Source organism: Plectropomus leopardus, chromosome 8, assembly GCF_026936395.1.
Source record: "Plectropomus leopardus strain MGB_pleo_1.0 chromosome 8, ASM2693639v1, whole genome shotgun sequence".
Classification (NCBI taxonomy): domain Eukaryota; kingdom Metazoa; phylum Chordata; class Actinopteri; order Perciformes; family Serranidae; genus Plectropomus; species Plectropomus leopardus.
Window position 1 is genome coordinate 18,103,085 of NC_142183.1, and position 27,136 is coordinate 18,130,220.

Sequence of the window (27,136 nt, forward strand, 5' to 3'; positions counted from 1 at the left end):
TCTTTAATATTTTCAAAATAAAAGTCCTCTCCTGCTGTTCTGTTTTTACAGCCCATTGTCATTCCCAACTCGTCAAATACCACTGCTTGGTCAGTGATTTTGGTGTCAGACACTGGCGTTATAAGGAACCTTTTGGGGTGGTATGATGCATTGCTTTGCAAAAGTTTATAACGGGTGGGAGGGGAGGTGGATGGGTCCGACAAACTCTGGACTTTTCACCGGAAGCAGGCTGTTAACTTAAATTTAATCTGAAAATCTGAAGAAAACAACAGTGTCATGCCATTTGCAGATTTTTGCTATCAACTTGCTTCTTTCTTTTTGTTCTGTGTTCCCCCCCTTTTTTTTCTATTGTCATTTTTTTTTTTAAATCCTGGAGGAGAGCAGTTTCTGTATTATTTATATAAATGCATGAATGATCTTCATAGTGTGTTTGTATATTTACAGATAACTTCTACATTTGTGCATATCTGCTAAAGATATGTGCAAATTGGCCCTTCTCTTAATAAAATGCATTAAAAGGAAGGTTTTACAGATGTTGTTCATTATTTTGAAAACGACTGTATATATCTAATGAGTGTATTTTGAAAAGTGACAAAGCATATAACAGGCAGACTAAGCGGTGGTATTTGACGAGTTGGGATGAGAATGTGTTGTTTTTATTGAGGGAGACAAAAGCATACTCTTACTGAGTACTTGTATTGAGGGGGACGTGTCCCCTGCACCCCCCCCGAAATCTACTCCCATGCTGTGATATAGCGGGGCAATGCTGTGGCTGATTTTGTCCTGTGTGTGTCTGCAAATGTGTAAGAATGTGTGCACATGCATAAATAAATGTTATGTGTCTGTGTGAACAGTACATTCTAGTTAGGTGACAGATGGAGAGGGCAAGGATGGGGGTGGGGATCAAGCACCTCTGACAGTATGGGGCCTGCACTGCACCCTGTTCCTGCCAGCTCTGAAATTGCTAAGGTAAACTAAAGCCGTGCAACTCCAGGATGCCATTTCACAGTTTTACTTTCCTCACAAGATGAGAAACTCTCCTGTGAAATGTCACCAAATGATGTAGAAGTTGAGTGATGAACACGCGAGACTGACACGCTGCTTCTTGAAGCCCACTTTATCCTGCAAGGTATGACTGGGATGCAATTGTAAACATGCTGATTGCCACAGATAAAATGCTTAAGAGATCCTGTGTGCAGCAGCATTTTTAAGCCAAGGAAAGGCCAGTGAATAAGCACATCTTAATGATGATTCATTCTGTATAATAAAAGAAAATCCCTCTGGCATCCAAACAAGAGGCTAGTCATGCAGCAATTAAGCTTAGTTAAAGGCATCAAGCTTACTATGGGTGGTTAGTGAGGCATCTTTCTAAACACGTACATCCACATGCACGGCCTTGAGCGCACGAGTACGCGGATGCGTGCATTCGCTCACTAAACCCGTCTCACATACACACACGCACAATTCATAGGAGGTAAATATGATCTCAGAAGACAAGCAACAACAACCCACGGCTCCATCAGGGTGCCTGAGGTTGCCATCGTCAAACAAATAATTCTTTGTGACTGAAAAAAAGACAATCCAAAAGGTCATTTGTGACCTCTGGGACCAGTACTGTGCAGCATCTGTCACTAGCAAGCACCACATGTCTGTGTCAAATGGCAAAAGGTATGCGGTGCAGCCAGCCTGCCGTGTAATAAAGGCGGTAGGCCTATATGTCCATGGCATCACTGTCACAGTTGTATTAGCAGAGCTCTGCAGTCTCCTGGCTTCCCTGCAGAACATCCAGCATGCATCTTCTCTATATGGAGCATGGCTGGTTGGATAACTTGAAGGACTGGTCACAGCATGGCTAACATTGTGCACGCTTTTATTTCTGAATGGTTTTAAGGCCAGATGTGGAACATTATGGAAATGAATATGATTTAACTCACATTTAAAGTGATAATTTGATGGAAAAATCCCCAAATTGTATCAAAGAGAAGGTTAAAATGCTTCAAAAGTACTTTTCAGTGACATTTTCAAACCTTCAGATTTATGCCTAACATAGAGCAGATTACATTTCATTTTAAATAGTAAGTATTTGGCATATCATTTGTTCATGTCTGTGTGCGCACTCATGCAGTGCTCCTCCTATAATGGTTTATGAGGTTGAGGTAGTCCTCAGGGGATTCACTAACAATGGCTGGCCTTCATGTTTGATGTTGTCTCTCTTGTCACAAGATTTCCACAACAAGGGTTAACGGCATCAAAATTTCAGGGGAAATTGATGAAGGAATATATAATCCATTCCTCTCTCTCAGGCGGGCTTGCCATGCTCATATATCTGCATCAGACCACACCTCCATGTGGAACAAATCAATAATATTCCATTTCTAACCAAATTCCTCTTTTTGAATGGTGAAATCCAATCTTCACGGACACACTAACAAATTGGATATCCTGACGGTTGCATTAGAAAAAGAAACAGAAACACAGAGATGACATGTGGTTCTGTTAAACAAAAAAAAACCCATGCATATTGCGTGTAGAAATTGCATATTGCACGAAATTTCATTCTGAATTCTCTCAAAGTGCAAATGAGGCAGAGTTCTGTGTATTTCCCAGATCTCCTGCACTGTACTCGCTCTCTCTTTCTCTCTTGCTGGCTGTCCTTTCCTCTCACTTGCCACAGCATATCTCCCCCCCACATTCAGCTAAACCAATCAGGGATTTGAAGGCCTCACTTCCAATCAATTACCACCCAAATCAGTGCAGAGGCCTTTGATATAGAATCATTTGTCAAATCAGTGCAGATGGCTGGGGGCAGGTACCCCTGTGCCATAGGCCACATCCACATGGAAATCTCTGCTCAGGGTGGGCTCTCCCGATGCTCTGCAACCCATTAATGGGAAGTCATTGTGTGCTGCAGGACTGCTGTCCAGCTGCCTGGTCCCCTAGATTGCTAATGTATAAGCATCTTAGCCTGACCGGTGGATAATACCAAGTCCCAAGGTCTCCCATAATGATTTGGACTATTTTTAAGGCAGGTGAAATGTGACTTTCATAGATCCTACTTGAGGTGTTCACAGAAAGTGTACCAGGGTGTAATTATAAAGTGCAGTATTATCACATTTGACCTGCTGTGACAGAGTACAGCTTCTATCCACCGAAGTGGAGGACAGAATTTCAGATTTTCATCATGTGAATGCACATGCTGCAGGTGTTCACATGTGGACCATCATTATGTTTTCAACATTGAACAGAAAATACCATGATAAAATTATACATCTGAACTTACAGTGCAGTGATGATATCAAAATAGGCTACCCTGGAAAAAAAGAATAAAAGAGCTATTTAAAAGGTGAAATACGCATACATCAAACAGTAAGTAGAAATTTCAAGCAAAAGCGCCAAGTTATGAGAGTAAAACCTGAGTAACTATAATTAATAAAATGCCACTGCAGTGATCTGAATAAACAGATATTAATTTCACTAAAATCCCAATATATCAAGCCAGGGGGGATATCTTATTACAATAAGGAGTGTGCAAATAATGATGCCAGATGTAATATAAATGAAGAGAATGTCAAGTAATGACAACTAGCTCCATATACCAGAGGAAGAAAAAAAAGCATAACAGAATGTCATCAAACAAACATCTGTATGTGTCAATATTGAGGATCTCAGATTGCATAACTGATGCTATTCATTTGACATAAAAATGTCCTGTACAAGTAAATACAAGTAAATCAGCCCAGTTGCCAGAGAAAAATGTTGCCTTTGTACATTTTTGCACCACATTTGTACATTTCATATATATCACATCATCATTTCTAAAGAGGCGTAATTCTGATTAAATGTATAAAAGCTATCTCTGTCATTGGGAAGGGGAGGAGATGATGTCTGGCATGACTACTATGAGAGATGGCTGCCAAGCTGCAGACCACTGTTTTAGACTGCATGGACTGCATTTCCAGAGGCAATTTCTCCACCAAAAGTAAATGCTTTCATGCAAGAAATTGCTTCATTTCCAGTGACTACTTTGCCAACAAAACTAGGTGTTTTCTCATAACATTGCTGCATTTACCACAGCATTTGTGCTACCAAAATTAGATGTTTTTTATTTACATTGCTGCATTTCCAGCTGCAAGTTTGCCACCAAAACTAAATGTTTTTTAGCCAGACATTGCTGCAATGATTGCTGCAGTGATTGTGCCACCAAAACTGGGTATTTGAAGTCAAAATATTTTCCTTCCCATAACCAAGTGGTTTTTATGCCTAAACATAACCACATGTTAACCACATCATTGTTGAAACATAAAGAAATGTGAAGTTTCAACATACTTGCTACATAATACCTTGATAATGCCCAAAACAACAACAAAAAACCAAACGTGCAATGCCAGCATTTTTTTCTGGCATTTTTTTTAATAGATTTTATGTGTGGGGGAATTTATACCATTAACCACCAAAAATGTCATTAATACCTCCTCTTTTGCTAACTTGTTTTTCCAAACATGGAGCACTCCTCCGGAGATTGTGCTATTAATGCGTGATTGGTTCATTCATTAAACAGGCCTGGGAGAAAAGCAATTCGCTACTGTTAATGTAGTGTTGAATAGTGGGAGGAATCTGTTCCAATGGTATTTACCACGAAAAACCAAGCACTTTCATCTAAGTGGAAAAAATGATAAATAGCATGCATTACGGTAGTGCACATTTAAGTGAGTGAAGTAATTAAAGACATAAATGCATACATGGATTTTAGGCATAGTACATGTAATGCAACTTGTTAGGGTTTAGTTTTTCTAAAGCATGTTACATACATTTGCCCCCATTTCTCTCACAGACTGATGCTGTGTCAGCTATTTCAGCAAATAAACTTGCCGTACTATTCAGTTACTTTTTTAGGTCAGTGTGGCAAGGTCTGTTCCACATCACAAGTGTTACTGCTCTGGCTCACCAGCTGCATGTTTCTTTGTCTTAAGGTTGTTTGCATATTTATGTGGCCTTTTGTCTTGACCAAACTAAACTTGGCTAAGCTATTACTTTTCAAAAATGATATCTTCTGTATTTTCATATGATTTGCATAGTACAAAAAATAGTGTTTGGAAAGAGTTAAGATCAGGTTTCCTGCAGCTTTAACACAGTCTTGATCAGCTGAATGAGGGTTGAAGGTGAATTTATCATGGAAATGATGGCTGGTTAGAAGAGATTTACAAAAATCTTCAGCATTTCCTTATTGGGTTTATAGCTCACAGCCAAAAGGAAGCACATAAAAATAGCTGTGTACAAATTTACATTTTACATTTACATTTACATTTACAAAATTACATTTACATTTACAAAATGTAATTGTAACAGGAAACACTGTTTCAACACTACATTTTATATTATGACCAAAACATGCTTCATAAATGTTACCAGTGTTCAGTAAATGTGCAAATAAATCTAAACCACTCAACAATCCTCTTCTTAACAATCAGAACTGACTATACTGAGTCAGTCAAGCTCAGTCAGGAGCAGACCTGAGTGTAAAAGCACTGTAATCAGCTAAAAATTGCTTCTCAGGTACAAAGTGACATGTGTTGTGAACACAGTGTACTGTCAGTGATTACAGATGGAACTGAACTGAACAAAACTACTCATATCAAGTCTTTTGTAATTTTACCAACATATTCTCACTCCAAAGTTGTCAAATACTGATGCATGGTCAGTGGCCCTGCGCATCAAATTATGACGCTGGAGGCACCTCTATAGTGTTAGTTTTGAACGCTCATGGATGCCATGTCAATTTATGCTTATTATATGCATTGTGTTTTTTCAAAATAAACGTATTCTTTCACAGGAAGTGTACAGTTTCTGCTAGTTAGATGCACACAAAGTGAACTTACAATGAACTATAAATAATGAACGTGGATACCATGATGTCAGCCACTGGTTTGTTGACTGCTGTTTTGAAGCCTCACATTTGGCACTTGACAGTTGCCATTTTGATACTAATATATATATATATATATATATATATATATATATATATATATATATATATATATATATATATATATATATATATATATATATATATATATGTTTATATATATATGTGTGTGTGTGTGTGTGTGTGTGTGTGTGTGTGTGTGTGTGTGTGTGTCTCATCAGAGACCACTGGTCAGATCCACCCCACACTCATCTGCAGCTCCAACCTCTTGTCCAATATATACTGTATATGACCAGTGGTCTCTGATCTGACTCATAGACTGTAACGACACTGTGCAGACAATGCAGTGTTGAATGATACTGTTATTTAAGGTATTTAGTGACTAAATGTGGAAACATTTTATGGCCCCTCTGTTAAAAAAGTGTAGAAAGAACCATAAACTGAATGACTCAATGTGTTTTTCAAAATGATAAATTGTGGATAAGATTAATGTAAGGTTACATAAATCATCCGATATCTTGTTGCCAATACTGTTTTACCAAGACATATCTTTTTCTATGTCCAAAATACAGGATTAATTCTTTGACTTGTATTGTGAAAAGTGTGCTCTCCTATTACAAAATGAGACATAAATACTCATCCACTGGCATCGTAGATAAAAGAGTTGCAGGTTGGAGTAGTGAAAATAATGAGTGTTTCACAAATCTTATTTATCCTTTAATTTAATAAATGAGGCTGTTATATTGGCAAAGATAAAATACAGCCTCAATCTGTAACCTAAGGAAAGACAATTAAATGTCAACAGATAGAAGTGTTTTGTTTAATTTATATATATATATATATATATATATATATATATATATATAGAGAGAGAGAGAGAGAGAGAGAGAGAGAGATTTATTAGATGTGTAAATTGGGAGGCTATTATTGCAAAGAAGCATACTTGGGGTTATTTGGGTTTTTTAATGTATAAACCTGTATACTTACACATGTTAATTTACCAGTAATACATTTTTAATACAGTCATATTTTTTGTTTTCTTTAAATAAATGAAGAACCATAGCCTCCTAAAAGATGTGGATGGGATTCTATCAGTATGCCAGGGTCACAGAGGATTTTTTTCAAAGTGTTATATATATATATATATATATATATATATATATATATATATACAATTTTTTTCACATAGTTGTTTGTGAGTGACCAGTCAAGCATGTCTAATACTTGGACGGACGTAAAATCCCCCCTGGCTGAAACATAAACAATGCAACTACATTAGTCTTCACTGACATCGATTTTCTTGGCCAGGATGTTGTCATGTAATTGTTTGCCATTAGAAGAAAACTGTGTAGTTAGATTTCCATGTTTAATGACTTAAACGAAGCCTTTGAGGCTTCATTAGTTTGCACAGTGGTGCAGCCCAAACTAGATTGTCTAAGAAATAGATCTCAAAAGTTAAAGCAAACAAAACTTGTGTCCTTAGGTGATCTGGCCTGTCAAAACAGGAATAAAATAATAAATAACTGAAAACATAGATAAATATATAAATACAAAAACCTTGGAAATCTTAAACCTTTAATTTATAGATGAAGCATTAATCATAAAATGCTCAAGATTCACGGTTATGGTCTAAGTTATAAAAGAGCTTATTTTAATGATTTTATTCATGAGCTAAGTATTATTCAATACCTTCATGTTTCAGTGATGTATCCTGGCCTCTTATTTTTCCCTCCCTACCATTATAAATCAGCTCACTGCAGTGGGATGACATGGATGCCAGCCCTCAGTTCTTTGTGCAAGAATAAGATGAGTTCTCTGTAGTGTTTGATACACATTCTTTTAGAATCTGTCCTCAGATCAGCACAGTGCGACTGTGGTAGACAGAACAAAGATCGCCCAAATTAGAAATGAAAAATAAATCTTAGAAGAAAAAAAAACCCCAAGGAGCCAATGACCGCAAGCATACTAACTGAAACAACCTCAGTGGCCGGTTGATATCTGCAAATACATTCTACCCAAAGCCATGTTTTAGCAGCAATCAACATAATCAGCAAGCTGCATTCACAGATAGCATAGTGGGTGTCGTCGGCTCTCCAATTTTACAATTTATAGTCGTCATACAAGCAACACTTTCATTGTAGGTGCTAATCAAGCTGCATTTCTAATTCATGTTAATATGTCAAGTGTTTCCCTGCATGTAATCACCTCTGTTTTATGAACTGAAGTTGTTATTTGGGGTTTAAACATAACTAATACATGCCCACACATTGGGAAATTAACACATATCAAGTCTTGTCATGAATATCCCGCTTCACTGAGAGGTGTCTCGATGTGCCTCATTATTGTTTTGTTTGGTTTATCCAGTGCACTGTGGTTTGTGCATCTTTGCTGAAAGACTGTTGAGACAATAGTGAGTGTCATATCCCAATTGTGCACCAATTGTAAAGGACACTGTTCTTATGCTTGTGTTCTGTGACACAGATTTCATGATCTCCGAAATGCCTTGTATTACTTCAGACGGATAGGAAAAACAAAAAAATATATAAAACAAATGGAATAATAAGAGGAAATTGCAGTTTGAAAATGATTACAAGCGTGTAAGCTCTCTAGGCAAGAACATGCTGCATTGCTCAGGATATTTTTCTCACCCTCTGCCTTTGCATATTTCACACTGGCGTAGTCTTTGGAGATGTAAGTCATACTGAGAGAATTTGACTCTGCATGCTAAAAAGGCATAAATACGTGAGGGAGAAAAAAAAAACATAACCAGCAGATGACCTTATTACGCTCAGTGTGTACCACGCAGTAGCAATATTGCCTTTATTTGTCATTATTACCACCCGCCATTACTGTGAGTGGGAGGAATATCAATTTGACAAAGAGGGCCTCTGACTAAATGTTAAGGAGCCCCCCTGTCATGTGAGACACATCCCTACTGTTCTGAGTGGGCAGATATGGCTGTGTTTTACTACTTATGGATATTCAGCGGAGGAGCACAGAGCGGGTCTTGCTGTAATAAGGCATTTACCAATGCAGAGTAGCACTGTGCACTGTGAGAACATATGTTAATGCACTTGGCTGTGGCCAGAGAAACAGCAAGAGGTTTGGGGAAAAAAGCACATGGGACTGGCCTCCTGGAGCACACATTTGCCTTCTACAAAGATATTAATATGACTGGTGCTCAGTGGTGGAGGAGGAGGAAAAATTACCCTGGCAGTGAGGAGAAGTTTGTTTTGGTGATGGTGATGGACCCCAGTTGGGTGAGGCAGGCTGGGAAAGAGAGACAGCTCTGTACTCAGTGTCTTTTGAATTACATCAATGGCACACTTTTAACTGACTGCAGTGCCAGAAAAACTGACATCAACATATTTGAGGAAGATATGCATGGAGCAAATGGGGATATGACTGTGAGCTTTGTCTCTGTGCTTTATCAATGTTTCACCAAGTCTGCGCCACTGGCTTTGCAAAGAAAGCTTGTCTGTGTTCCCTCTTAAGAGTTGACAGATACACTACATATTAGAAAAAAAGTTGTCAGTTAAAGAAAAATATTCAATAAAATGTATGCCGTTCAAAGATGGTACCATCAGGAAACATAGAAGGGCAAACTGACCCAGACCCAGAAATGCTTAAAGCAACAGTTCACTCCAAAATCAAAATATTTTTCCTCTTACCTGTACAGCTATTTATCAGTCTAGATTGTTCTGGTGTGAGATGCAGAGTGTTGGAGATATCAGCTGTAGAGGTGTCTGCGACTTCTTGAATATAAAGAAATGGCACTCAGTTTGTGATGCTCAAAGTGCACTAAAATGCTTTTGAAAAACTCAACAGCAATGTCTTTTTCTATAAATTATGACTCGGTTACTCAAGATAATCTACAGACCTTGTTGTGAACAGGTTCATGTAGAAACTACAAACTATACCTGCCAACCGTATCACTGTGCAGCTGGAAGTTTGCATCCACTCATGGACAAGAGGCTCATGCTTATGACTGCGCAAGATGTAAATATTAATGGCTCTTTCTCGGCTGAGCTGTGATGTTAGCTGGCTCGGTGATGCTAGGCCAGCTAGCAGTAGATACACGCTTCCTTCTAGCGGCGATTCAGTTGGTGGGTGTAGTTTTGTAGAAAGAAAATTTCTACATGAAACTGCTCACAACAAGGTCTTGGGATTATCTTGAGTAACTGTATCATGATTTTTGGAAAGAGACATTGCTGCTGACTTTTCGTTTTTTTTCAATTTTTGGCACTTTGAGGACCACAAGCCGAGTGCCATGCAGTCCAACTGTAATTTAGTGAAGGCAACACTACAGCCAATATCTCCACCACTTTGAAACTCACATCAACACAATATAAATTTATAAACAGCTCTACAGGTAAGAGGAAAAAAATAGTATTTTTGATTTTGTGGTGAACTGTCCTCTTTAACCCATTGAAACCTGAGCAAATTGGCTGGATTTCTCTCTAAAACATGGTAAGAGGGCAATGAGCAACGCAATAAGAAATGACCTCAAAATTAGCAAGAAATTAGAAGAAGATAAACAAGAAAATGACCTGAAAATAATAAATTACAAAAAAACCCCAAGGAAATTACCAGGAAGAATTTCTTTGAAAAATATCATAATTTTGTAACAGAATGTTTAATCTGTAATTATAATAACTGTAAATATAGTTTTTCCCTAGAAAGCTGCCCATTGCCTTTTTCCAAGTTTTTTTTTAAAATAATAAATCAAACCAATTTGATCAGAGTTCAAAGGGTTAAATACTTGTGAAAGGTGTCTGAATGTTGCTCCAGGTTTCGAAGGGTTAATTTCCAACAACTGCCAACAAAATGTAGATATAAAGAGCTTGTGTAGACAAGGATTCACAGCAACCAGAGACAGTAAGTTAATCTTGCTTGGCTTTCACATTTATATGGATTACCTGAGAAAATTCATGAACTTGGCATTTTTCTCACCTCAGATGGTGGAAGTGTCCTTCCTAAATATTGAGTATGTTGACTGTAAATATTTTATCTGGAGCAGCTATGGTCACAGCAGGTCTTGTGTTCTGGGTGCATTCGGTGTTGCAATTAAAAGGTAACTTGTTTTTTGCTCTGTATGCAGTTGCCTTCTTGAAATAACCATGTCTTTTTGCATGTTTTACTCTGATTTCTTTTGTGTTTATTACCATTTTACCAAAACAAACACATGACATTGCCTGGCGTGTCACCTTTTTTATGACATGCACTATCCCTAAATGTTTTGCCTATATTAAAGGGACAGTTCACCCCAAAATCTAAAATTTGCATTTCCACTCTTAGATGTAGTGCTATTATTCAAACTAGATTTTTTTCATGTAAGTTGCACAGTGTTGGAGATTTTTGCTGTAGAGACATATGCTTTCTCTCCAATATCATGGAACTAGGTGGCACTCAAGTTGTGGTGCTCAAAGAGCCAAAAAATACATTTGAAAAACTCAACAGCAATGTCTCTTTCCAGAAGTCATGATCCAGTTACTCAAGATAATCCACTGACCTTTTTGTAAGCAGTTTTATGTTGGAACTATTTTCTTTCTACTCAACTACACCCAACATTTATCACCATGGAGAACAAAGAGCGCACCTGCACCCCTGCTCACCCAGTAAAAGTTATAGCTCAGCTGAAGTAGATGCCACTAATGTTTATATCTCGTGCTGAGCTTCTTGTCCATGAGTAGATGTGTACTTCCTTCTGCATGCTGATATAGTTGGCCGGTGTAGTTTGGTTGAAAGAGAAATAGTTCTTTAACAACTGGGTCATGATTTCTGGAAGGAGACATTCCTGTTGAGTTTTTCAAATGTTTTTATTTGTTTGGTTTTTGTTTTTGTGCTTTAAATACAACAATCTAGATCAATACTTAGCACTGAAGGTAAGAGGAAAATTATGCATTTTTGATTTTGGGATGAAGTGTCTTCTTAAAAGAGAAGATACTTAATTTGCAATGTTTAAAACCTCCTGATAATCACAAGTTTTCACTTCACAGCGTCATGCAACACTCTCGAAATGTACCTTTGACGACTGTTAAGTACAAAGAGGAATGTGTTGCTGATGCAAAAATTCCAGAAATGACAATAAGTCTGACTGGGCTTTTATAATGAAGTCTTTCAGTGATATTAAATGTGTTTAAGCTGCTTTGGGTCTGAGAAGCATTCCCGTCATTTCATCATTGCTGTTTGTAAAGTGGAATAACACAATAAAGACTATATAATGATTTATTTATCTAATTGGACATTTCAAATATGATTTTCTTTATTCTGTTGTACAGTAAACAGATAACAGCAATACTAGAATTTTCTGTACTTATAAAGCCACAGTAAATGGTTGTACACATATCTCAGATGCACAGAAATAATGCAGTTTTCTCTGATAAATATGATCTCTTACGATAAAACTGATCTCTGTGTAGTGATCAGATTACATGTAACTGGAAATAGCAACAAATGTAGTCTTTTTGAAGTGAGACCCATCATCACTTCAAAAGAGAGAAGGCTATTATTCTTGGAGACATTAATAAAGTATTATCACTGCTTGTTCACAGGCGTTTGAATTGTTAATATTTAACAAGCCTCTTTGTGAAATCCTTACGTTTGTGGTGATATGTGAAGAATGACAGTGAATGCACATTGAAACCCTGATAAAAATTAGCTGAATACTATTACCACTAACCATTTGGCTATCAATTGTGTTTCTAAATTAAAGTCAGAAGAAGCTCTCAGTTTTCAGGAGATCATTTCCATAAATGTTCTGAAACATCATTAATCAGTATCATCATTGTGCCTCGTGTTTGTCAGTGAATGACAATGATTCTGTCTGTTTCCTTCAAACATGAGCCTGTGATACAGTATGTCATTGCACATCACAATCTATGGACAATGCCTCTGCCAGTCTCAATGAAGAAAACTGTCAGATGTTACAATGGGAGAGAGATCAAATGGATGAGCAATTCACGTTAGCAGGAACTCTTGATAAACTGAAGTTTTGACACATCAAGGGGCTTTCCATTCTCTTTCCCAGCATGTTTCCTGTTTGACAGTACGCTTAGTGGCCACTTTATTAAACGCACCTCCCCATTAATGCAGCTTACTCCCCCAGACAGTGAGTCAAGCCTCTGTGACTCACTATGCAGGCGGGCAGACAGCACATGCAGACGAGGTTGAGAGGTTCACTTACTGTCCAGCTAAACCTGTAGGCTCCATGTATGTGTCACCAACATCTACAGTGTGTCTTGTGTCATTAAAGTCAAATTCTGCACCAACTTCTTTTTTTTTCTTTTTTTTACTGATTCTGATGCAAAGTATTATGATTATGAAAGCAATGCTGCAGTGTTGAGGTGGTGTAAAAATCTGCTTATGACACACAGAGGGAGAATGCTGGAATTTGAAATGGACATAACATATAGTAGAGGTTCCGGTAGGCATATAATCATTAAAACTGAATCTCCAAAGAGTGGGTAAACGTTAAAGATCTTTGTTTCTGTTGCAACATACAGATGGTCAAAATTTAATTTAAACTATGGAGCTCTTCCCAACTGAAATCCACATCAGAGGGTGTTGTTGAGGTTAATGTTGTGGGGAATGTTATCATGAAAAAAATATCAACTACTCTTCAAGCCTCAGCATACTTAACAAATTACTCAAGTTGTTTTTTTTTCAACCCTAAAGATAATATAGATAATATTTCATTGTGCTTAAAACCCGTATTATGATTCTAACTGCTACAACCATGAAGCAAATAACTAATGTTAAGCCAATTCCCTTAATGCTGACCAGTGCCATTGTTAGGCCTGCCTAAGGCTTCAGCCCTAAATGTTTTATGAATAGCCCCAGATCTAAATATATTGGCTGTATATTTCAAAATTAACAATAGGCATAATCATTTAAACAAAAGGCCCAGGATATGTCCTCATTCATTAGCTGATTATATTTTGTATTTATAATCTAAGTCAGAGTAAATAAAGCAGCCAAATAAATGTAGAGGAGTAAAATACAATATTTCCCTCTGAGATGTAGAGGAGTAGTAGAATAAAGCAGCATTAAATAGAAATATTCAAGTACAAGATAGCCTACCTAAAATTATCTAAATATTAATGATAGCAGTTGGGAAGTATTCTGTTTAAACTAAACATCATTTACTAAGAACTACTAACATTTTACATCACAATCAATAATTATTGTGGAAAGTAGAAAACCAAACCATTGATGAGGGTAAATTAGATGCCAGTGTGCAAACAAAGCATCAAAATGGAATTAGTTTTTCATTTTTTTTCATTTTTTTTTTCTATTTTTTTTTCCCCCAAGTTTAAACTCCTGAAGTCATCAAATCCCAGAAACGCCCCTGATGCTAATGGAAATGGTATCTTAATAAAGGTATTATTAAGATACCATAGTTTTGGTACACAATTGTTCTATATCCTCTGACTCACAAAATTCCTGATAAATAAATAATAAATACTACAACAACAACCAAACAACTTATAGTATAGGCACTACTTTAAAATGGTATTCCCTGAAACCATAAACCCCCCTCTGCCCTCCTCAAAATGGTACAGTCTGTGTTCCCTCCATTTCAACATCCATGATTTGAACACCCAGGATCCGCCCACTTCCTGTTTGGCAGTTTGAACGATCAGCAGGTAGGAAACTATGGTTGCAAGCTTCTTCACAAACTTTTGCGTTGTCCCACTTGTTTTCTGTGCTCTGTCCGGCTCTGGCTGCACAAGAAATGTGTTTTTATACTGTAGGCTTATTGTAATCCATTGTGACAGCTACAGCTGACATGCTACCACCAAACAAGAGAATAATCAAGTCAAGTCGAGGCACAGTAGGTGGGATGTGCTAATTAAGGGAGTGAGAAAGAATTATGCTTTTGTCTAGAGTCAACAGGCATCGGTGCTGGAAAATAAGATGATGGCATATTCTCTCACATACATCCAGCCATGACAATGTGTGTGTGTCTGCTGCTGGCAGTGTTTGATTTTTCAACAGAAAACAACAAGACACTTGATTGTTTTGATGCATGTTAGATTTTGTATGTTACTCACGCCAACAAGGGGGCTTGACATGCAAATGAAGCAAGCTGACTACTTCAGTATTTCTATAAAATATAACAGTATAATGCTCATTTCTGCCAAATGTGGCAGCTAGCAGCAAGGCAGACCCATGAGATGTTTGTGTCAGCTCACCTCAGTTGCACACATTTATAGTAACTGTTTAGTTGTTGTGTATTGTAACAGTAGATGCAAAATTGATGCAAAAATGTAAGATGAACGCAAAGCATAAAAGTGAGCATGCTAAAACATTTGCCATGGTAACCATATCTGGGTTGTAATTTTGTTAAGCATGGACAGATTATGAGGCAATAGGCCGCTGGGCACAAACATGCAAAATGCTCCACTACCTCCTCTACACAGGAGCAAGACACATTTACTTTGTTGTGGCTTTGCATCTACTTAAAGTGGTTTTGTGTCTCTTTGAGGTAATTATGTGTAAGCTGTGGTAGTTTTGTGTATCTTTGTGGTGGTTTTGACCTCTTTCTGGATTCCACAAGCAGCATGTCCAGAGCGGCTGAGGCGCTGTTTTGCTCCGTCCTCTACGCGCCTTTATATCCCACCAAGCGCGTCTGCTGAGCGTTTCAAAAGCAGAGCGTCCTGCCAGCTGATACTGTAGACTCTATGAGATTGTGCTTATTTTGTCATTTTCCCTTGCTTGTGTGGCCATTTTACCCTCGATTTTAATGATTCTACCATGGCACTTTGTTGGGCTGCAGCCTGCAGTCCAGCCATAGAGAAGTAAATCAAAGAATTTCGGCTGTTTTTCAGCAAAAAAAAAAAAGCTAATCTTCATAGTTATGAGCTACAGATCACTAAAAATAAATCCACTTACACATGGAAACTTTAAAAGATTTGTGCCTGTGATTTAGTTAAGAAACATATCGATCTTATTAATCATACAGATGGATAATCATCATTTAACCATAAACGAAATAGATATGACGTCCACACGATTTTAACCGTGTTTTTGTTAACAATATGGTGCTGTTGTTAATTATGATCAACTTTTGTCTATTTGATGTACAGTGACTGTTATCAGGAGCAATGATTCTCCTGCTGGACAGAGTTCAGAGGGCTGCTGGGCGGAGAAGCAGGAGATGCGGTCTATGTAACATGTTAGTCAAATTAAACGTGATCCTGAGTCTGTGCAAGGCGTTTAATTTAAAAATTCACCGGATGCAATGCTGCTTTACTTCCTGCCTAGTACGATCTGCTGTGTGTAGCTTGACGCGGTTGCTGTCTGTGTCCAGCAAAAATAGACTCGCTATTTCACGCGGAGCGGAGCGGCGAGCCGCTGCTGACGCGCTCGGTGGAATAACGCGCATTGACCAGAACATCCGCGGTCGGCTCCGGACGCCGTCCCGTGGTCTGTTTATGAGTGCAGGTGTTGGCCCCTCAGCCTGTGCGTGGTAGACTATTTGTTTGTATAATTTTATATTGACATTTTGCGTCCTGCATCTTGCATTATTTGTCCTCTTGTCTATATTTTGTCCTAATGCTACCCTGGCTTTGTTGTGCTTATGTTTAATAGGATTGTTTGACTTTCTGCTGTTGTATTGTCTTCTGTGTAGGCTTATCTATATATCTTATTTCTGCTTTTGTTTTTTTTCAGAGCATGTTGTTTACCCTGTTTCTAAAGGTGCTATATCATAATAATAATAATAATAATGATAATAATAATAATAATAATAATAATGATAATAATTGTAATTTTTATTATTATTGTTGTTGTTGTTGTTGTTATTGTATAAATAGGGGCTTAATTGAAAGCATAAAATGCTGTATGTCAGCCAGCGCTTGTACTTTTGATATTTTTGCTTCTATAAATACAGCAACGTTATTGCTGACCAGGTTCAACTCTTCATATTGACAGTGTGTTGTTTTGTAGGGGATTTTGAAGCCAGATAATGTGTCATTGTCTCAAGATAGTTCCAGGAAATTGCTTTACTCCAGTGGTCAGCTGCACAGTCCCCAGATCACAGCCTAATAAAACACGTTTGGGATGAGGTGAACTGGGATTTTCACAAAATTTGTGCCACTGGAAGGAGTGTAACAACTTTGCTGTTGAGTTTGTAAAGATGAAAATCCCTATGGAAGATTTCAGATACTCTTTTTTTTTTCTTGCTGTTGTGAGGGTCAAAGAGTGCCATATACAGTAATCCTAAAGTGTAACTAATAAAATTGTCAATGAGTGTATTTACAAGTCTGGTAAAGGACCACACTTCAGTCAGAGACCTCCGGCTGAAATATTCCTTCCCTTCCTTGGCTTCTTAGCATAGACACCATGACATCCTGAATTTGCATAGTAGTAAAGATCAATGTAGCTCTTGGAGGCTGGTGTGACACTTATTCAAAACAGCTCCCCTTTTTTTCCCTAGTGTAGTCTGGAGCAAAAGCGGGTGAGCAGGCAGTGAGTGATGTGGGTAAAGAAAGCCAGACACTTCCTCAGCCGGAGTCAACCTCAAAGAGCATTTTGTCATGTATCTTCACTTGGTAAAGTACCTGCAACCCTCTTCACATCACCACTGAATCAAGGTCTGTTTCACACTATTTGATGCTGTTTGATGTCAGTTGAGATGTGAGACGAGTAATGGAGGAGGCAAAAAAAAAAGCACATCTTTAAAAGTGGCATAGCAATTTTTTTTTGTTGTTTTATTTATTTTTTTTTTTAAATCTCTATCCTTTAGCGCTTGAGTGATTTTTGGTAAGGGATAATTATTAAGTTAGATGTCACTGCATTATGAAGGATGTCCTTCAAGCCGCGTCTGATTTCAAGGGACAGCTTGACAAAACTCACTTTGAATTTGGTTGAAAGCATGTCTAATTGAATTTTGATACGTAATTAAATCAAGCAATAAATCAGCCCAGATCCCACTGCAACCGACAATTCAACACTCCTGAGCACCACAAGCTAATTATGATGAAGTTATTATCTCAGCCAAAGGGAGTACTCTGAATGGCTCCTTCTGCATCATGTAGAATCTTTTCAACTAGAATGTGCTCAACCTTGAGGAAAGGGCATCTCTCATATTAAGGATCCAGGAGATCCTATAAATGTCACTCGCTCACTTGGAAATGTATCCGTCTTGAAACATTGTCCCACTTTAAAGGAGGTGATCACTTAAAGCGGGAATGTTTTTGACTCACTTGTGTGCGTGAACACATTGATGCATATAGCCAGAAATGATCTGATGTGTTGTAAATCAGCATTTACAGCTGCTAGTAATTTCTCTCAATAATCCCTCGATGTGTAGGAAGTGACTATATTGATTTGGCATGGATTAAGAGCATCATCCTCATCAGCTGGTTCCTAGCCTTATATGGTTAATCAATTACATTCCCCTGCGATTTAAGTATGCCTTAGATGCCACGCACCGTGCATGTAATCTCATGACATAAGGTATTAAATTAAGTCTAATTATAACTTTGCAGCTATGTGTCATGTCATACTCTCATAATACCTTCCCTGAGAAGACAAATTGGTGTGTCAGGAAAGAGGTGTAAAACAAAATTTAGAAGTTAGTTACGTCTGTCGCATGATCCTTATAAATAAACATGCATAAATGAATAAAATGTGTTTTAATGATCAGCCCGCTTGAAGACGAGAAAGCTTTTACAAATACATAAAGAAGTAAAAAAAGGCGTAATGCTCTCAACTCCCTAGACAAGCATACTAGATCTAGCTGGTATGGTTTTCGCAAATGAATCCTCTGCAACAATTACCGGAGTAGCCTCCTTCTGCATAATTTGATGAGCAAAGAGAAAATTGATGAACTTTTTTAATTATTACGCCGCTTGGGATTCTGACACAAGCGCCACAGAAAAGGGAGGGGGGGTCCGCCACTACAGCTGCTAGGGAGCCTTTTTTTCCTTCCCTTTCTCTCTTTTCCTCTTCCTACCTCCCCCTTTTTTTAATTCACCCAATTTGTCGGTCCAAATGAAACAGCAAAAGGTTAGAGTGTGGAGTAATTAACAGCAGCTAGCCTAATGAAATCAGGAGGGGCTGGTACACTGGGAGGATCAATACCTCACTAAGAGTGAAGCGAGAGGGGGGATTGTCCAGGGGAAACACACATATACAGACCACTTAATAATAATAAGCTGATGAAAAGGCAACATGTTGTCCACTTGTAAATCAAAATTGGTTCGAACACACTGTGACATTATTGCTGTCTAGTAATTGCGTTAAAGGAAAGTTGCTCAGCGTGCACACTTGAGAAGTGTGCAGGATTTACACCAGTCTGTGGTTTGCTGAGAGGGTTTCCCTTTATTGAATGTCAATAAGTACATCAATACACTTTGGACAACTGAACACCAATGCAGAGCAAAATGGGGATTCTATTTATCTAAGGCTACACTTAAGTATATTGAAGACTTTATTAGCCCCTTTTGATGAGGAGGTGTTTTGTTTGCAACAGTTTTATCACGCTGTCTAAGACATGCTGCGTTTGCCAGAAATATAAGGGATGTAAACTTGAACTCTGCCCACTCTTTCTTGGCTGAGACATTAACTTCTCTTGTGCCTGCGCACACGAGCAGATGGCACACACGTCCCAAGTTTTCCACTGTGAATATTTTGTATTATGCGTGCATATGTCTGCATGTGTGCAACAGTGACACGGCCACCTGACAAAGCTGTCATTTTTCCTCAATTGATGAATTCAGCCACATCCATCTCCTCCGTGGGGATAACCACTTGATAGCAGGCCACATGCTTTGCTCCCACCCTCTCTGAACTGCTGAAGTCGTTGACTGTGGCACTAGCCCTGACATTTCTGGTATACCGAGCAGCTCTGACAAGTCCTGCTTGACCATTATTTTCACAGACTTCATGCAGGGAGACTTGCTGAATTGAACAGCAGTACACTGTAGCGAGCCTCACCAATGAACCCCTGAGTCCGAGTCAAAACAAATGTGAAATACGCAAGGCCGAGCTCTGGCAGCTCAAAAGACTGTGGCTAGCTAGCATGCTTCTTGTCTCTTTGCCTCGCTCAGTGCTTTTCCCCACCTTCAAAGGTATTTACTCTACGAGGTATACTGTAATGTGGGAGGCTGTAGAGACAGGAGCAGCAGATCTCATTAGTGTTAAACTATTAGGAGCATGGGGACCCCAGGGATGAGGGGTTTTAAGGCTTTCAGTGTAGCTTGAAGTTATCACATCATACACTCTTTAAAATTATATTCACAAACTGCAGCGAGGCGTCTTGAGGCACCATTTTTTAAAAAAAACTTTGAACTTCCTGCTAATGGAAGTAACTCAACAAAACCTTGCACTGTGATGCTGTCTCATTCTTGACAGATTGAAGAGGTTGGCCAATTTAGAACAGACTTATAAAGCTGTTTAAACGCTGGGTTTCATTTCCTATAGGATTGTAAGATAGTGTAGAATGTCCTTGTGAAGCTAAATGACCATCTTTACATCTACTGCAGTAATTGCTGAAAATGAGAACAACACATATAAAGTTGATTGTTATTCCTTAGTATTCTCATGCCCATCCCATCAGAGTAATTGGAATAACAAGATGATCGAAATCCAGATGTATAGTTATTGTGTGTAAAAATGCCTCTGGCTATTTTTGTGTGAGTAGTCATAAGGCATATTAGTTTTATGTACAGTGCAGTGGTTGCCAACTGTGTTTCTGTGTTTTTTTAATTGTGCATGAATTCTGATATTGGAGAAATAAGGGCAGCACATCATATTCTCAACATTAGCTGAGAAGGCTCTCCAAGATTTGTCTCACTTACAGTAAATATGTTTGCTTTTTTTCCTGTTGCCTCCCCATCATTACTTGTAAAGAGCTAGCTTTGCTGTTTGCTCCATCCTTCATTGCTCCTATATCACAGTCCAGGAATTTTGTTGAAGAAATATTTAATTCCCCAACTGACCATTTGTATATCAGAAACAAACCGGAGATGGTGAGAGAGATTTTTTTCTTTGCCAATACTGTTTCTAATGCCTGAACTCATGTGTCGCCTGATTCTGAGTGACAGTCAGATACCACTGCATTTAAAATAAATGATTAAAAGACGGCTGTATACTACAAACCTTGTATGGATATGAATTGATAGCTATATCAGCCCTTTTAACACTGAGATTGGGCTATTGGTCCACCATGAAGTCCTGTCTTTAGGTGCCTGTTACATTTTTACACTGAAACAAACGATGGTGGCATCATACCCATCCAGTGTGTGATTTTAAAAATCTAGCTGGCATTGCTGAACCAAAACAGGCATATCTCTGTCATATGGTTGCCAATCTCGTCCTTTGCTGAGGAAGTCCCAAATCATCCCCAATTGTTTTCCCAATTTGTGGACATTTTCAGTTGCCGTTCTTTGAGTTAGCCAAATAACTGCTGCAAGCTGCTTTTTAAATCTTCTTCAGAGGTATGCACACATAACACATGCCCATCGTCCCAACTCACTGGCTGCCCTGTTAATACAGACACCGTTTTGACACGGTTTCACCAGGGTCACACTGCTTGTGTGAGCTGTGCTTGTGTATCGTGAAACATGTTGTATTTTTTCCAGTGCCCATGTTAACAGTTTAGAGCAGCAACAGTGCTGGAATGAGTGCTGCTCAGGCATGGCCTGGCTACTGCTCTGCTGCAGCACATCCAGAGATTCTGAGGCTCACTCATTTTTACAGCATGATGTGTGCAGTTAACAGCAAAAGCACACAGACAAAATGGTGTTTTAATGGTCATACTGACTTTTTTTTTGCCACTGTTCATCACAGTTTCAATGTCTATATCTGACACAGACATGAAACACATAATATACCAGTGTAAAGGAGGCTATAGTTGTATGGTTTGGTTCATAGCACAAGAACAAATGCATACAGTTTTGGAGTGGGTTCATTTCTTGATTTCTGGGAACATTGCAATTTTATCTGTGTGAAACTACTTTAAATTGTATATATAAATTATATGGTATTGGATCAGTACATAGACTACTCACCAATGCAGCATTTTATGCTGTATTGGAAGCATTTCTGATACTGGGATCAGCATCTTAACAACTCTGTTAGTCACACCATGTTATGCTGAATTTGGGAAGAAAATTGTTTTTCTGGTATGCCTCCACGGTGAACGAAGAATCCAAAAAACAGAAGTGTTGATAATTTGAAGTTATAGGGATCAATATTTGACAACTTAGAAACTATGACAAGATATCTATTTACAGATTCTCACACAATGTGTGCCGTATAATCCAAGTCTCATTTATCCACTCATATATTCAGTACTTCCCAAACTAATTTTCGCTAAAATGTTACTATTTAAAACACTTCTGCATCAATAGTCTCATGCATGGACGAGTAGCATGCCTGTGGTGTTTATGCCTAAATATTCCCGAATTCAGCGTAAAACAGGGTGAGAAACTGATACACAAATGATCATTTTGGGGGATGAAGTACTCCATTAAGTCAAACTGTGTGTATGTGTAAAGTTAGCCTCTAAAATGACTAAGATTACACACAAGTCTACCAATAAAATTACTACCAGCTGTGCTTATGTTGGCAACCCAATAGTCTTGTAAAATATATTGCTTGGCTTTAATGCTTAGAGGCTCGTGCAGTAATGAATACAGAAACATGTGGTCCAGTGTTCTACGTTAGACATCTTGATTAATTTGGATTCATTTTTCTACTCTAAATGTAAACATAAATGCACTGAGGGAGATTTACTAGTGTATGTACAAAAGCTGATGGAAAATTTCTCTTTTTAATATCCCAGGTATGCACACAGTGGGCTCATTGTCTTGCACACTGCTGGCTTCCACTGTAGATGTAATATCAGCTACCCTCCAGTCACCTACGCACAGCTGGAATGCACTCTTACCCACCTTCTGTCTATGCCTTTTGATTATAACCCTGTCCTTCTGCCTCTATGCCAACCTGCCAATGCCACAGCTCAGACGGGAGAAGACGGGTTATTTTAACACTTCAACCTGTCGACTATAACTCAGTTCCGAAGACTGCACTGTAGTCAGATTGTGCTTCACACGTTACAACAATATATCATTTTTTGCGTACATTGTGTGAAAGCATGCCATATGCTATAGTACACTATAGTTGTTTCACTCCCACCTACATAAATGTATTCACTGTGCAGCCACCGTGTCTCAAAATTGGGATTCATTTGGATACAGAAACAGAGCACAATAAGGTCTGGTGTTTTTAATCAATTATTTATCCAATATTTTAATGATCAGAGTGCCTGGGGTGATCAAAGGCTTGGTTCGAGCTCCACTGCCTTTGCTCGCTAAGACATCCCTCTGTACTTTGATGTGGTTCACCAACAAATGCACTTATCTTAAGCATAACTCTCTCTCACAGGCTTACATGTGGGTGCTTTGAAACCGCTAGTTTGAGAGGCGTACATACGGAGAGAGGGTCACTGACCAATCCGTACTCAGGGGGGAAAAAAAAGAGAAAACTCACACATTTATGGTCCATAGCAATCAGATGTACAACCACTATTTTGAATGTCATCTAAGTACAAGACAAGCAAGGGTCACCTTCTCCGATCCCTCATGTACATTATCATATATTTAATTGGCTGGCAAGGTCTGTAACTTGAAGTAAGTGTCACGAGATGCTGAATAAAACATTACTTGGAGAAGAAACAACTGCTTGATGGCAGCCTCAAGTAAAATCCTGCTTAAATGACCAGTCAGAGAATGCAAATGAGTAAATCCTCAAACAGACCTGACAAATGTTGGTTTGCTCAAATATGCAAAAAAAGAAGAGGAAAAAAAACAACTTTTAATTTCTCTCATTTAAAAAGTAAAATTAAAACAGTTTGCATCCCCTTTCCTTATCAATTAATTTATAGGAGTTAGTGTTGTAACAGTTCCAGCCATAATATCAGTCTGGTGTAGCAGCAATGGGTACTGTATGAATTATAATTACCAGCATATGACAAGGTCATAACAGCTATTTAGACATATCCTGTATACAGTATTTCTCGATATGTAGAACATTCATGTGCGTGATTGTGATTATATATGCAATTTTTGCATAGCCAACTGGTGCATTTCATGTTAAATGAAAATAATCTAGACAGAATCAGTTGTATCAATTCATGTTGAATTACTATTTTTTTGTAATTTTCCCAAGTTCTTATTATTAATGATTAAGGTGACTTTATGAGAAGACCAGTTCTTTTAAGTGACCCAACTGACATTCACTTGCAATTAGCGAACCAATTGGTTTAATAAATACACAACTCTGCGCTCTGTTCTGTTGTCTGAGTCTGTCAATAAGCAGCAGCTCTCACTATAGCAGACAGGTCAGCTGAAAGCTGTTAGTCAAACCTAACTCACCTTTTATGCCACATCTTATATTGTTCTGCTTCATTTATCTGTCAGCTCATTTGGATATCAAACCCGCATCAACTTATTTTTTGCCACATGTTAGCTTGAAGTCATACTTTATGAATCATGTTTCACTCCATCTGATGTAAGCCCAATGTTTGCCTTAAAGTTGGATCTGTTTTGGTCTCCACCAGCTTCTGTTGGAAATCTCTGCCTCTTTAGCTACTAAATGCTCCACTGTGTTTATCAGTTAAATGCTTTCTTTGTCTATGGTTGGGTACTGGTTAGATAGATATTTTGCTGTAACAGCTGCCCATCTATTGTAACATGTCTGAGGTTGAACATGACATGAGGTTATTGTTGCTAAGTAACAGACAGTCCCCAAACTTTTTTTTTAAATATGAAGATGTTGTTATTGATTATATAAATGCCATAATGGCTGTAAGTGCAACAAATTATAGCCATTATATTTAAGAAAAAAAAAATCTTGAAAAAAGTGTAGTCCTGAATAAATTGAATTTAAATGCACTGTTTATTTGACAGAGGCATGCAGTTACTTGTCAGAAGTTTGGAGACCTTTACTTTTTAATTTAGTTTAGTTGTCCACCATGAAGCTCCACTTTGTTTTTGATGAATAGCTTTGGGTGTACTGCTCTATCGCTCAGTCAGTAGCAGCATCCCTCGGTGAACAATTATGGCGGGATAATCTGTTGACATGAACTTGTTTCCTGTTCATTGTTTTACCGTTCCACCCCAGCAGTCCTCTCCGCTTCTCCCCTGTCTAAGTGGCTCCTCACTGCCAGATTTCTTCTATTTTCTTTGCAAATCAAGTCATGTACTCAGATTATTATACACAGTACAAAGAAAACAAAATTGGTGATTAAAAATTAAATACTCTTATCTCTCTGTGAGTTATCTCAGTCCCCAGAGAGAGGATGCTATTTTGCAGGCTTGCGGGTGTCTTTTGTTCCCAATTTAGAAGCTTGTCGCTGTTTATTGTTAATTTTTGATGCTCCATTTGATATTCTGTTCACTTTCCTCCCTGACATGCAGAGAAAACATCTTTATCAAAGTGTCAGTTGTATGGCTTGTGTTGTCAAAATGTCAGGTTTGCCCTATTCTTTACAGTTCTGGGGAGAGAGGGTGTGTACTCTGCAGCCCAGTTTGTTGGCGTGCCAGCTGAGCACGGAAATGTGCTGTACAAACTCTGAGTCTGAAGGAGAAATCAATATGTATCCTAAATCTCAATTCCAGCTTAAAAAAAAGACTTTAAACCACAAAATCTATGAGGTTGTCAATTGTGAACTCTGACTGACTTTAAGAAGACTGGAAAGTTCCCAGTGCAGTTTCTTTTGTTGGCTCCAAATATCCATTTCCATAGTAAATCCTCTGTAGAGTTACAGTCAGACAGTGATGTGAAATGACTGTTCTTCTGTCTTTGCAGGAGGCCTGTCAACTTGGCAAGATAACCTCTGTGAATGTAAGTCTGTTCTACACTCTTTCTTGCATGTGCATTTCCATAAGCACAAGGTCTGTCACTATACTTTACATAAGTTACACCTACCATAAATCTGCATGTCTCCTCTATAATCTTTTTTGCCTGACAAGTACATATTGTTTCCATTTGAAAACCACAATTTTATTATAATCTTTTTACTTCAGTTTAAAGGTTTGGTATGTTAAGAATCCATCAGGGTTATGAAACGCTTGTAAAAACCTTTTTTAATCTAAAAAAAAATTGCTTATTTTAAAGATGCAAGAATTTTATTCAACAGTAATGATTGTTCTATTCATCTTGTTCACTCATCATTTTTTCTATATCTCTCTGTAAAATTGCTTTGTTACTGTCATGACCATATTCTTGCATGAATATAAAAAGTTGAGGGTGAGGTTTTTAAGATGCTGCATATTCTTTTTTCTTTAAACCCTGCATTATTTTATTGGGATGGCAGAAATGTCTTCTTCTCAGATTCATAATTTTTTCCATTAAGAACAACATCTTTTTCTTGTCCCTTTAAGTGATTCTTCTTTTTCTTTACCAAGGGTAGCTGTCAGGTAAAGCTTTGCTGAGAATGTCATGAAAATGTCTTTACTTTCAATTGTCGGTATTGTTGCTTGTTTAAGTGAAATATTCACTTCAGCTCAAGGGCATTTCACACACCCTTGTAAGACGCCATCAACATTAAATCCTATAGTGTTGTGGCATCTGACTGTCATACCCTCTCTTTTCTTTTCAGTGCTTCAGTTACTCTCTTTGTCTTGCAGTTCATGTCTGCACACGGTCACAGAGTTTGGTCATTGAGAACAGGACTGTCAGAGTTTCTCCTGAACCGTGCACAATGGCATGCTATTCAAACTTTTTAAAGTTCAGCAGAGAATGTTGCTGTACACTATAGCTTGTGAGTTATATGGAACACATTTTTACCCCCAACTCATCAAATACTGAAGCTTGGTCAGTCCCCCTATGTGTCAAACTATGACGTTCTAGGTAGAGCTGGGTAATAAAATCAATTCATCAGTGCACTGAAATATGTTTTTTGCCAATTTAATATTGATTCATAAAATCCTGAAATCTATTATTTCCGTTGTAATGACACCCCGCTCCCGTGGGGGCAGTGTGAGTGCCGCCAGAGTGTGATTGACGTTGTTCAGAAGACCCGCTTGACCCTCAAACAACGTCTGTTGTTTATTGATTAAAATGGTGACAGTGGCGCGAGGTAGCAGTGTGCTAAAGTCAGTGGCAGCAACATTAAAATCCGACGTTTGGATACATGAAGTCAATAGAAGTTACGATGTGTGTGAGCCTCGTGAGTCAGTGTTAAAACACTGCAAC

At 38.2% G+C, this 27,136-nt stretch overlaps 1 protein-coding gene across 2 annotated transcripts in view; it reads left to right on the top strand.

Moving 5' to 3' along the window:
- The window catches only part of pcdh11 (protocadherin 11), a 152,421-nt gene that overhangs the window by 61,639 nt on the left and 63,646 nt on the right, over positions 1-27,136 (top strand). For both annotated transcript variants that reach the window (XM_042493963.2, XM_088081017.1), the window contains exon 5: positions 25,748-25,783. In XM_042493963.2, coding sequence (XP_042349897.1) covers positions 25,748-25,783 — 36 coding nt within the window. The remainder of the gene's footprint in view (positions 1-25,747; positions 25,784-27,136) is intronic.